The 13,264-nt window shown below is 36.5% G+C and overlaps 1 protein-coding gene across 1 annotated transcript; it reads left to right on the top strand.

Annotated features, from left to right (window-relative positions):
- The first annotated feature begins 434 nt into the window (after nt 1-434).
- LOC579411 (serine/arginine-rich splicing factor 7) lies at nt 435-12,296 on the top strand. Its single transcript, XM_030979104.1, has 6 exons — nt 435-609; nt 3,046-3,123; nt 3,982-4,092; nt 6,918-7,343; nt 8,206-8,382; nt 9,707-12,296. The coding sequence occupies exons 1-6, from the start codon at nt 476-478 to the stop codon at nt 9,804-9,806; spliced, it is 1,026 nt and encodes a 341-aa protein (XP_030834964.1). The 5' UTR covers nt 435-475; the 3' UTR covers nt 9,807-12,296.
- The last annotated feature ends 968 nt before the right edge of the window (nt 12,297-13,264 follow it).

Here is a 13,264-nt window from a genome sequence, read left to right as displayed (position 1 = left end):
ATGTCCGGTAAAGGGTACGTACTTTTTGTGAGACAAAGTCCGGCCCGAGAATTGTGAAAAAAGGGGTGTATTTGACTTTTCAACCGGAGATTTCTTTAAAAAGGGGGTGAATTTTTTCAATTCTCTCATCTCTTTGGACTCCTGAGAAAATATTCCGAATTTAGGGGGTACATTGAGCATTTTTCCAGATTTAGGGGGTCTCCAAGGCAGGAAAAGCCCGCGAAAGGGGGGTTCGGAAATGTTGGCAGTCCTCAGATAGGGGGTGCTTTCAAAAAGAGGGAACAAGCATATGCGTACCCTAAATAACACTGAGTGGGGGGGGGGGGGGGGGGTTGGATGAATGAAGAGCTAGAGACGCATCAAAGTGACAAACTACTAGTGTATCTCATCATGTAGAGCGAGTCGACTATCGGTAGCTTTTCAGCGGCCGAGTTGTTCAGTGCGCGCATCTCTAGCTCTCGCTCGAGAAGCAAATATGGCTCCTCCACCAGATAGAGCTTTTGGTGGTTATCGACTGTTTGTTGGAGATATTGGAACAAGAGTTGGCAAAAATGATTTGGAGAGAGAATTTGATCGCTATGGCCCTATAACTGATGTCTGGGTAGCAAGGTATGTTCTCAAGAAAAGCCCGAATAATGGAATGTCATGATTCTGTGACTGCGTGAGCGACATGTTTGGTTAATTTGTGCATGTGTGAATGAATCAACTCGATCAAATAGATGTGTAGACGACGTGTGGTGTGCGTGTAGGATGTGGAAGCATTACCACCATTATGCCTGGGCATGAAACTGAAAGCATATGATTATGAGGTACATATGCGATTAGATGAGAGACAGAGACTATACAAGCATTACCACAATCTCATGAGCATGATGACATTAGAATTAGATACCAGACTAGCTAGGTCTAGAGCTAGCTACCGCGCGCTTAGACCGAATTTTCCGTCTCTTTCGTTCGTTAGCCTCTTAGTCTTATTGGGGTAGGGTCGGCCGGCTCTCTCTTTAGAGACGGAAACCGTCTATACACATTCCCTTGATAACGCCACGGCCATTTCAGGTCGTAGCGTTTTGCCCCAAAATCCCCCAAAATGTCATTTTACCTCGTGCATATCCACATGTAAATTAGGCCTAGACTCTAGGCTATAATAAATCAGTTCCACTTACCAACTTGACTGAAATAATCAGTTTAATAGTCCCTTTTTAGGAAATTATGGGTCAAAATTGAAATCCATTTTGAAAATCTTTTTCAACATGGATTTCGATTTTGACCCATAAATTCCTAAAAAGGGACTAGTATTAAACTGATTATTTCAGTCAAGTTGGTAAGTGGAACTGATTTATTATAGCCTAGATCTAGAGGTCTAGGCCTAATTTACAATATAACATGCACGAGGTAAAATGACATTTTGGGGGATTTTGGGGGCAAAACGCTACGACCTGAAATGGCCGTGGCGTTATCAAGGGAATGTGTATAGATCTAGACGGTTTCCGTCTCTAAAGAGAGAGCCGACCCTACCCCAATAAGAGGCTAACGAACGAAAGAGACGGAAAATTCGGTCTACCGCGCGCTTAGACCGAATTTTTCTGTCTCTTTCATGTCTTTCGTTCGTTAGCCTCCGATTTGGGTAGGGTCGGCTCTAGACCGAATTTTTCTGTCTCTTTCGTGAGACAGAAAAATTCGGTCTATGTCGGCTCCTCTCTTTATAGACAGAACAGGCCCATACGCTTTAGTGTTCATGTTTGGTGTAACGTTTCTTTACACCAAACTTGGCCAAACTAATGCCTAATTTTTATATTTTACCGGATGCATATCCAATATGTTTTATATTGTAAATTAGGCCTAGGCTATAATACATCGGTTCCACTTACCAACTTGACTGAATAAATCTGTTTAATGGTCCATTTTCAGGAAATTATGGGTCAAAATCGACAACCATGTTGAAAATCTTGCAAGCCGTATTTTAACTCTCGCTGCGCATGACGTCATCTAAATCTCATTCCTTCTAGTCTACGCCGAAGGCAAAATGATTATGAAGGAAAAACTGTGCACGAGCTACGGCTCCTCTCTTTAGAGACAGAAGCTAACCTTTATAGGCGTTCATATTCAAACATTTTGCAAAATTATGGCCATTTATGTCCATATTCTTTGCCCAAAATATTGCATTTTACCTGATGCATATCCGATTTATTTAATTTGTAAATTAGGCCTAGCTAATCTAGGCTATTATTTGTCGGTTCCATTTACTTCGGTCTACCGCGCCCTAGACTATGTAAACATGTCTAGTTTTTAATTGTTGTTGATGTTTTTTTAACATATCGGTACTATCCGACTGTGGAAGTGGCACTAATAGTAATACCATCTGCTGTCGTCAATTGCACCTCTTTGGAACTTTTCAAGCAGACGGTGCAACACATTAACGATTAAGCTTGGAAAAGTATTGAAAAATGGAAATCACTAAACAAATTGCCAATTTGGTTATCAGTTTGTGATGTCATTGCCTCACTATTCAACAATTGCTTTATATATTTGTTTCCCATTAATTTCACTATTTATCCCCAAAAACTTGATTTCCCCATGTCTTTGCCCAGGTTGAATTGTATCATATTGCATGCATAGCATTTCAAAAAATCTTGGATGAACTTTGAAGACACTTATTATCCCAGGTTCCACCATCTCCAGGGGTTCTTTCAGAGTCTCAGAATTGTCTAATATTTCCTCAATAGGCTTACTACTACTAGAACAGTAGAACCTTCATGAATTTGATTGAATGTGTATTCTTCATTTTTTTGGGTTTTTTTTTTGCTGATGAGTGCTTTGGCATATGGCACATTTATTAAGACAAGTACATGTAGATCTAGAATGAGATTCTCATTACTACAAAAAAAAAAACCAAAAAAAATTAAATCCCAGAATTATGTTAGTGCTACAATTCAGTGAAAGACGTTTTCATAAATTTTCATTATCGTTCCATGTGCCAAATTTGATTATCCATTTAATTGCCATTTATTAATCAAAATTTGTCATTGGTATTGTTTCTTAATACAGGAATCCTCCCGGTTTTGCCTTTGTGGTTTACATGTATCGTGAAGATGCAGACAAAGCAGTCCGATCACTGGATGGAAGGTATGTCCCAATATTCTTAACTTACCTTTTTTTTCTGAAGTCAGCTTAGAATGATATAGCTTTTACTATTTTTATTGATCTAGGCATCGTTTCACAGAACCGTTCATAGTACAAGTTTACCAACAAAAAGCAGTGCCCAAATAATTTGCAAACACTTCATTTTTTCTGTTGCTGTGGGATTGTTAAACAAAGCAATATGTTACTTCTAAAATGGATTGTAAAATGGATTGTCAAAAAAAAAAAAGTTATTATATTTCAGAGAAGGAAAGTGGATCATAAAGATTGAGTTCTGGTATAGATGTGAAATTGTTTGTGAGCTATCTAATTCTTTTTATTTCAGTTTAGAATCTTAGAGAGAAGAATGTGTTTGGATTGTTCCAAACTTCAAAGCATCACTTATTCACACATTTATGTACATCAAATAAAAGTACTACGTCATCAACCTTTCTCAACTGTTTTGAGACAATGTAATTGCCAGACTAGAATTTTCTTGAGTAAAAAATTTACCCATATAAAAACAGGCCTGATGAAAACCTGATATAAATCAGTTTCCCGATTTGTTCCTGATTTTTTCTTTTCCCCCAATTTTTTAAATTTTTCTTCCCAATTTTTTTTTTTTTATTTAAATTTTGTAAACCTGATTTTATCCCAATTTTCTCCATTCTTCCCTATTTTTCCCTATTATTTCCCAATTTTTCTTACTCAAAGGGGGGGGGGGGATGTTTAATTTTTACTCAAGCTTTTTTTTTTAGTGCTCATGATCACACTTAAAAAGCAGTATTGATCATCTTATTGATGGTACGTTTAATATGCAGGACAGATACATGATGGCTTGATAATTTTGTTTTGCTGTTTCAGACTGATGTGTGGCCGCAGGGTTCGTGTTGAACACGCTCGCCCCTACCCTGGCGTGCCTCCGCCACGTAAAAGCTATGACTCCAGCAGAAGTATGGGCAGACGCAGAAGCAGGTATGTACCCCTGTCATGCTTTTTAAATAAGCTTTGTGCCCCCCCCCCCCACTTTAACTCTTTCACAAAGAGAATTGGGGGCATGAAGCAGTCTACTCTGCAAGCCTTTCTTTTTATGATACTCTGGGAAACACCCCCAAAAAAGATCGGATATATCATGAAAATGCCTTAAGAACTCAGCTGCAATTAAGGCATATCACTGTAGGGGACAGATAAACATAAAGCAATTGAGGAATTACAGATTTATCAGCCCTTTGTCACAATGCTGTGCTAGTGATCTTTTTCTTTAAATTTGTCATCATTACTCATTTGGAATCAGTTGAGATGACTGTATTTGGGTTTAGTATTAGCAGCTCCAGTCCCAATTACATATTGAACATATGAAACTTTCCTAATTAGGCATGCTTGAATAATATTAAAGACATTTGGACTTAGAATTTTAGTCCTTTTCCTTCAAATTTGCTATTAATTTGCATTTTGGTACAATTTGACGCTGATTTTTTTTAATGAATAAAGGAGCCATTAGGTGAAACATCACAGACGTTTACTTTACAGCATTGGTCCCATCTAGTGGTATGTTTACTAAATCTATGGATGCATATCATCATATGGTAAAACATATTTTGAGCCTGACATTTAAGATGCAGTAAACAAAACATGATTAAAGCTAACATCCCAGTGTTATATTTTAGGCTTTTTAATTTCAAATTTTATTCAGTTTTGAATTCTGCATTCATATTATAATTTATCCTTACAGCCCTTACTTGTTATGATGTATCTTGCCCAGGGTGTTGGAATAGAACAACCATTACACAGTAAATGTCAAATTCATTAAATATCATCCAGCTTAATTCGCGGTTACAGAATTAAAAAAAAAAAAATTAAATTCTTTTTAAAGCTGTGATTATCCGCTATTTTTCTCTTTATATGTGTGTTAACTGTTATGTGTACAGGATTTGAAAAAACATTTTTGCAGTAAACTTATTTTTGCAATTTATTTTGGGAGTGCAAATAGCTTACCAAGATATTCATTGAAAATTAAGTCCTTGGGCATCAAACCATATGAGTAAATCTTAATTTTTAACTTGAAAAAAATGTGCTCAATTTTACTCAAAAATTTGCACAATCAGTGACTTGCAGCTTCAAAGAGCATGCACTACATGAACATGTAGACAGGTGAGAAATAACTGGTGCAAGGCTTGGCAGCGGCGACATCATCCTCCAACACAATCAAGCTGCCTGCCTACAGAGGGCGCACTCACTCTCAATCCCAACCAATTACACGCAAACCCAACCTCTATCGTCTTACCAAGCCTACCTCGATCCTACACAAGTTTGCCTCATTGCTGCGACCCGACATCTCCCACCAATCAAACTTGACCAATCACTGCTAGGGCTTCCCTGCTATATTATGACCCAAAGTGCACCGACCTTCAAGTCACCTTTAACCTCTGACATTTGTACCTAGCCACTCGTGCTGGCTGCTGATTTAATATTGTCTAGCCGCAGGATCAGAGTAGGTAAATACAGTGCATGGTATTTATTGACCTGAGTGTATATATGTCGTATGACCTTAGTTTTTACTTGTATATTTCTTCACCTCAAATGTCAACATTCAGATGTTGAAATCATGCTTGTGATGTTTTTTTCAAGAGATTTAAGACTTTAAAAACAAGACGGGCGGTATCTGTAAGTGTCTTTCCAGCAAACGTAAGTGATGCGCCGAAAAATGAAAGTGAGCATCAACAACACAATATTGTTTTATGTTAACAAAAGTCCTAATGTATTCATATCAATTTGAAGGGGAGGGGGTCTGGCAATGAAAGTTCTGTCTACAAAGAGCTTTTTCATCTGTTTAAAGGAAACCTAAACCCCAAAAATAAGGGTATGTATTCTGAAAAATGAGATGTATTCCTGCCCTTTGATGTCCAATATTCCTTACGAAAATATACAAGATATATATAAATGAAGATATTCCTGGCATGATGTGATGCCTTTCTGCATGATATGGGCGCAGCCATTTTCTTGAAAATGTGACGTACCTGTTGAAGTTGTACATGTATCATGCACCAAGCATTAGTTGGAAAGAATTTTTAAATCAATAACGAAACCTTTACTTTTCAATTTAAAAAAATAATAAATGAGATGATAGAAATTATATTAGGTGAAAAATAAATAGTAGGGGCACAATTGTAACAAAATTCATTTATAAATACTACACTATAGAAGTTAACAAATCTATTTCATTTATGAGAAACCTTCACCCCAGAAGAGCACTAACTTATTTATGCAATTTGCGTTCTGGCAATTATAGTACAAAGGATAATAGCAGGTGAATGAAATGCTTCATTACCGCACACGTCTGGGAAAGAAGCATCCATAAATTTGAATACATTACTTGATAAACGACTTCGCATAGTACGTCACATTATGAAGAAAATGTCTTGCTGAGAAACTGTACTTTATTTTTGCTTTATTCCTCTCTCATAAACTTTGGTGGGGAATCTTGTAGATTTATGGGCAATAATATAATAAATCTCTCAGTATGAGTAAAGTTATTACTTGGGGTTCGGTTTCCTTTAAGTCAAACAATACGACACTCATTGCAATTACAAATTTTGCACAATTTTAGTTTGAAAATCTTGGTATTATGATTTTAGAAAATACACACAAAGACTATCAGGTTGTTAAACATTGATAATGTACCCTTCTCTCTTTTATCCATAGGAAAAGCTCTGCACCTGCACTTCTTTGAAACCTTTTAGAATCAGTGTCTACTTTTTATCAATATGGTCTCTATTTCTTTGAATTCTTTATCACTTTAGATCTAGGGACAAGAGAAGATCGCGTTCAAGGTCACCGTTACGAAAGAGATCCAGATCAAGGTCACCGTTACGAAAGAGAACTAGATCGAGGTCACCGTTACGGAAGAGAACCCGATCGAGGTCGCGTTCCAGCCGAAGGAGAAGGGATAGTCATATGTCCAGGACGAGATCACGCTCCCCACACAGGTCTAGAGACAAGTCCAGGTCCCCTAGGAGGTCTAGGACTAGGACTCCTAGGAAGTCTAGGTCTAGAACTCGGACCCCTAGGAAGTCTAGGTCTAGGACTCGGACTCCTAGGAAGTCCAGGTCCAGGTCCAAGTCGCATAGATCCAGAACACCAGAGAAAAGACAGTCCAAGTCCACATCCAAGTCTCCAGCTAGATCTAGACCTAGATCCAAGTCTCCATTAACTTCTCCTGAAGACAAGTGAGTAATGTCACTCTAGATGTAAAGGGACTATACGAGTAACAAAATGAAGATGGTTATTTTGGATCATTGTGTTAAAGGGAAATCCAACCCAAAGAGAGAACTACTCTAAAAGTAAGCAGAAAAATCAGAGAAGCAAACTGATGAAAGTTTCAATGAAATCCAACTAAATATAAGAAAGTAATAATCACTATACGTATGGGCATTTCAAATTGGCTGAAGCGGTAATGGAAATGTGATGCAGTGCCGGACGACTTTCCCAACTGTTCCAACATATAAAGTGACTAAAAAATTCATCGCTCAGGAGGGTCTATTCTTTTTAGAGGACCTATGATATATTTTGAGTAAAGCCCCAAGGGAGAAGGAACTTACAAGAAAAAACATAAATGAATGATTTTGTACACGGCAAATGGGAGAGTTGTCCTCATCCTACGTCACAATCCACTGATCAAACTACCAATTTGAGATTTCACATAGGCTTAGTATCTCTCATTTTACAAACTTTCATAACTTCCTCAATATTGATCTGATTCATTTAAAACTTTTGCCATTCTGTTTGTTATTTTCTACTTTCATACAAATCAACTTATTACAAGGGTTGGATTGCCTTTTAACACTTAACACGCAATCATTACCCATCTGTCTAGTACTGATCTGCCTGTGGGTTCTGCATTGTTGCAATTAATTTGTTAATTGGTTATTCTAAATATTTATCAATGATTAAATTTTTTTTAAACTTTTTTTAATACAAGTTGAAAAGTCAGTCTCAAATCGATGGAAAGCAAAATTATATGGGATATAGATGGTATGAGCCAGTTGTATCTATTAACTGGCTTATTGTCTTGTATCTCTCCATTTTCAGGAAGAGCTTATCCCAGGAGCTGTCAAGTACTCGGAGGCGTCGTGGTAGTGAGAAGAGTACCGGTAGTCATCGTAGCGGAGGGGACAGAGAGACGGGACAGGAGGAAGAGAACAATGGACGTGTGGAGATGACCGAAGCAGCTATGGCCAAACCACAAGTTGAAGACCTCATAGAATGGTAAGATAACAAAGGCACTTTGGAGGTACTATATATGGAGGGGTTAGTGACACAAAGACGTATACTCCATTTTGGCCATTTTGAGAAAAAGTGGATTATGTGTCACTGAGCACTTGGGCCTTAAGGAGTTAAATCTTTGTTTCACTAGCCATTGACTTTAATGGGGTGTTGGGTAGAGTTAAGTCTTTGTGTTTCCTGGAAAGCCCACATTTGTTTGAACATTTTGATATCAAATACCCTTTTTGGCAAAATATTGAATTACGTCTTTGTGTCACTGAACCCTCCATATGCGCATGGGTAGATTAAGGATTTGTACAAAACTGTAAAACCCTAGAGGACTGCTGGATACGTGTTCATCAATGTTTACAATCATTATTAATTCATGAACCGGCAGTACATTCTATGATAAACAGATGGGCGGAAGTATTCTTTTCAAGAGGGCAAACAAAAGGAATTCATGAGGCACTTCCATCACTTTGGCAGCAGTTGGCTGTTCTGAAATCTACAAAGTGGGTTGTCTCCACGTGTAAAAGATCTGTGGATATTTGGGGGTTATTTGTACAAGTGCTATCTCTGAATTGGCTTACAGTTTTTTGTTCTGTAAAAATAATAAATATAGGTATTCCGAGCCAAATTGTATGAGGTTGTGTTTTACTTGTTTTATCTAGGGCTTTATCTCGTCATAGATGGAGGGTTAGGGTTGCAGATACAGTTTGCATTTAAGTTAGGTTTATGGTCGAAGTGAGGGTCAAGTATAGCTTCAGTCCTGAGTTAGGAAAATGACCGCTGGATCACAATTCAACTGTCGCTAGAGCACATGTCATACAAGTACGTGTCATTTCAAAACAGTGCTACCAGAAAATGACGAACTTGAAGAAATCCATTTTGTGGCTCATTTGTGACTTTCTAGTCAATATTTATCACCATTGTCTACTTTTTTTTGTTTAATGTCATTTTGAAAGAAAGGGCTATGATGTATTCAGAATTTTTTTGTGTGCAAGAATTAGGTTATTTGGACCAGCAAAATATAAAGAAATTAATCTAAAAAATAAAATTAAAAAAAAATCACAACCACTAAACAGCACAACTGATATATAAACATGTAATTCAGGCATAGCACTAGTTCTTTTTCGGTACCCTTTTGTGCTCATTAATCCCCTGTTATTCATCTATGGTACTCCCAAAAATAATGAAGTGAAAATCATTGAGTTGCCCTCATGAACATTCAGCATTCAAGTTTCATTTGATTCACTGATGATTTATTTTGTGTAATTTCAGAACCAAACTTTGAATTTGATATCTATTTATCTTCCTTATTTGACAGGAATCCATTGGACCAAGTCTCTGAAGATAAGTCTGAAAACAGGGCAGAGAAACAGGATAAAGAGAAGGAACAACCTAGCCAACAAATTGAAGAAAGCTAAAACACCTTAGCCTGCTCATAGCTAATACTTGTCACATATCTGTACATGATCTAATAGATGTATATGTATATGTTTGTTTGTATGCTTTCAATATCTAATGTTAACCTAATGGCTTCTGAATACTATCAGTTCCATAGACTTAGTACATTATCCTCCTGGATCTCATAGACAAAAGTGGTAAGTTACTCCTTTTCCCCCTTCAATATGTTCAAAATTATGTGCCGTGCTCTATCTATCTATGTGATATGTATAAATAATTAATGATCGTACACCTGGGTGGAGAGCTTCAAATGTGGATTAATGCCTTACCAAAAGATGTTAGTGCCGGGCTGGGATTTGAACCCTCAACCCTTGGATAGATAGTTAAGTGATTGATTCACTACACCACAACACCTCTGTAACATAAAGAGATACATGTACTTGTAATCGGTAACATAATTCCAACCTAATTTGGCTGAAGTGCAGAAAGCATTGGGGTGTACTTGATCTCAACAGATTTTGCAGTCATAACATAAAATGGCTATAGGCATAAATATTGATCTGAAAACAATTTATTCAGGAATATTGAATTTTAAAACGAGCTAGAGCCTTGATCCGTGGTATATGAATTCAATCTTATGCCTGTGGTAATGATTGAAAACATGTCTGAATTCAATCTTCTGCCAGTGGTAATGATTGAAAACATGTCTGAATACAATCTTATGCCAGTGGTAATGATTGAAAACATGTCTAAATTCAATCTTCTGCCAGTGGTAATGATTGAAAACATGTCTAAATTCAATCTTCTGCCAGTGGTAATGATTGAAAACATGTCTAATTTCAATCTTCTGCCAGTGGTAATGATTGAAAACATGTCTAAATTCAATCTTCTGCCAGTGGTAATGATTGAAAACATGTCTAAATTCAATCTTCTGCCAGTGGTAATGATTGAAAACGTGTCTGTATCGATGATTAAATCTTATGCCAGTGGTAATGATTGAAAACGTGTCTGTACCGATGATTAAATCTTATGCCAGTGGTAATGATTGAAAACATGTCTGCACCCATTGCGAAGCAGTGACAGAACTTAGCCTCTAACTTCTCTTAGAAATGTTTTTTCTGGATGTGGATGCTTTCCTTGTCTTCGTCTTGGCTAGTTGTCATTTATCCAATGTCATTTATCACATGTAGTTCTCATAATTTAGTATAGAATAGATTATTTCATTGTTGAAATAGCATTCTACCTTATGGGTGTACAGGGGCAGAGTTAAAATGGAAATAGATGTTAGACACTTAAGATTTCTAAAAATTGAATTGAGTACTATTAGATTGACTACTAGTATTATTATATAAATTCCCAATTATTTGAAATGATATGTAGACGGAACAGAACTGTTAACCGTTTGATCTCCAAGAGTTATGAATAGATTTGTCTATTTTTATATAAACATGTTTCAGCTAAATTTGATGATGAGGTACAGGTGACTATGTGTAATAGGTCAATTCTATTGGGTAGCCAACAAAATAATGGACTCAATCAGACTTGTGCAAAATTTCATTTAAGGAATGTAAATTAACACGTTTTGTATAGTAAGTGATTTGACTTGGGGAAATTAGACTTTTACAGTTTGATTTATGCAGAGTTAACTGTAGCTTTTGGTGTTAAAATTGATTCATTTATACAAGTTTCATTCTTTATCAAATTAAGTTCTAGTTTTTGTGTTTATTTCATCTGTTTGATGTCAATAGGGCATTCAGTCATATACAGAGTTGACGCCCCTCTGGCTTCAAACCAACCAACCATTTTCAGTGTTTTATTCTTGTTGCTTTCGAGTTAGGATCGATACCTTTTGATGATAGATATTTAATTGATCCAATAAATTCTTAATGACTTCCGTTTCTGAAGATTAGCACGATCATATCAATTGAAGTACATCACTGTTGTAGAATACTAGAATTGCAGAATTTTCTTTGATAGAATGCAGTGTTGTAGTCAAGGCTTTGACTAGCAAGGCTTCAACCTCTCAAGGTCAACAATGATAGAATGTTGATGATTGTATTGAAATCAATCGTAACTGTTGATTCATTGAAAATGTAGACCTTAAATCCAACATAAATGAAAGGCTTGTGCTTGATGCTTGTGCTTTCTATGCAATCACTCATTCCGTGTTGCAACTTTGGTAGATACAAACTTTTTTCCTTTCTTTTTGGAAAACCACAGTGTTTTGTTAGCCTGGAAGTACTAAAATAATAGTTGTATCAGAGTATAGGTTCACAGTTCATTTATAGAAGTTTTGAGCTTTGGACATGATTTCCTTTGAAAAGATTACACATAGTTGACAGCATTTACTGGTAAGAGGAAAAACTCTTTTTACCTCGTACTCACATCTCCTTCTACTCCATGTGATAAACATGTACTTGAGGACGTGTTAGTGTTATCATTTCAAGTTTTTAAATGCCATTAGGCGAAATTTAAATACTTTGTTTTTAGCGTCCCTGCCTGCTTCCTTTTTTTTTAATTATTTTTTTATTATGGCGAGTGGCCATTTTGAAAGAAGAAAAAGAAGGCATCCTTCCCTTTTTTCAAAAAGGGAGGATGCTAAATATGTTATTTTTAATATTTGTTTTGCCTTTTATATCGCTTTCAAAGCAGATTCCTGCAAATGGCAGATAATGTATCCAAATGTATGTACTATTCTTGATATGTGATGTAGAGGGGACAAGTCCTTAATATTAACATTGGCATTTCACCTCCTGTAAAATTGGTGGTCATCTTCTTAAAGGGCCACTCTAACCAAAACGGGATAAAAATGAAAAAAAGACATGTAGAATAATTTTTGGCGGAGATTCCGAACATGACAATGAGTTTTCTTGGAAATCATCAATAATTCTGGAATCTAGCTTTAAAAATGACGACTCAGAACACGCAGGAAAAAAAAGCCCAGTTTCGTGATGACGCATTTGACGTCACTGCAGACGCCTCTCCAGTGAAAAGGAGGGCGATGTAGGCATTAAAATGTCTTTTAAAAAGGCAAACTATGATATTTGAAGAAAAAAAAGACATTTATCCAAAAAATAATATGCACATGATAATCCCAGTACGTTTCTGGCAATTTCGTCATTCCTAATTATGAAATTATCAAATTAGTCAAATGCGTCATCGAGCCACGTGACCGTATTACCTTTTTTCGAGGGGCGTAGCTTAGCAAGCGTGAGAACTGTGAAAAATGGATGGCTATTATAATTTTTTGGTTAATGTTGAGATTTTCTGAAAAATCAGAGGCTGGAATATTAATAAGTAGAGTTGAATTCATGTTTTGAAAAGCTATGTTAGTTGGGTTAGAGTGGCCCTTTAAGTTTCTCTTCATTTTAAACTAAATCTTTTAAACAAATACATTTTAAATGTAATAATGAGATATTGGGTTCCCTTTGAAAATTTTTGGAAGAAAACCATGGCTTTTGACTACCAGGGTAAATAG

This window comes from Strongylocentrotus purpuratus, unplaced genomic scaffold, assembly GCF_000002235.5.
Source record: "Strongylocentrotus purpuratus isolate Spur 01 unplaced genomic scaffold, Spur_5.0 spur5_scaffold_10, whole genome shotgun sequence".
Lineage (NCBI taxonomy): Eukaryota > Metazoa > Echinodermata > Echinoidea > Camarodonta > Strongylocentrotidae > Strongylocentrotus > Strongylocentrotus purpuratus.
Note: the sequence above shows the minus strand (reverse complement) of the source record. Positions and strands in the feature narration are given on the sequence as shown.

What these genes read in the sequence shown, in the direction of transcription:
- LOC579411 (XM_030979104.1), top strand. Translation starts at nt 476, where the DNA reads ATGGCTCCTCCACCAGATAGAGCTTTTGGTGGTTATCGACTGTTTGTT. An exon ending in ATGGGCAGACGCAGAAGCAG is followed by an intron (nt 4,093 to 6,917) that starts GTATGTACCCCT and finishes TTATCACTTTAG; the next exon opens with ATCTAGGGACAAGAGAAGAT. An exon ending in GTTGAAGACCTCATAGAATG is followed by an intron (nt 8,383 to 9,706) that starts GTAAGATAACAA and finishes CTTATTTGACAG; the next exon opens with GAATCCATTGGACCAAGTCT.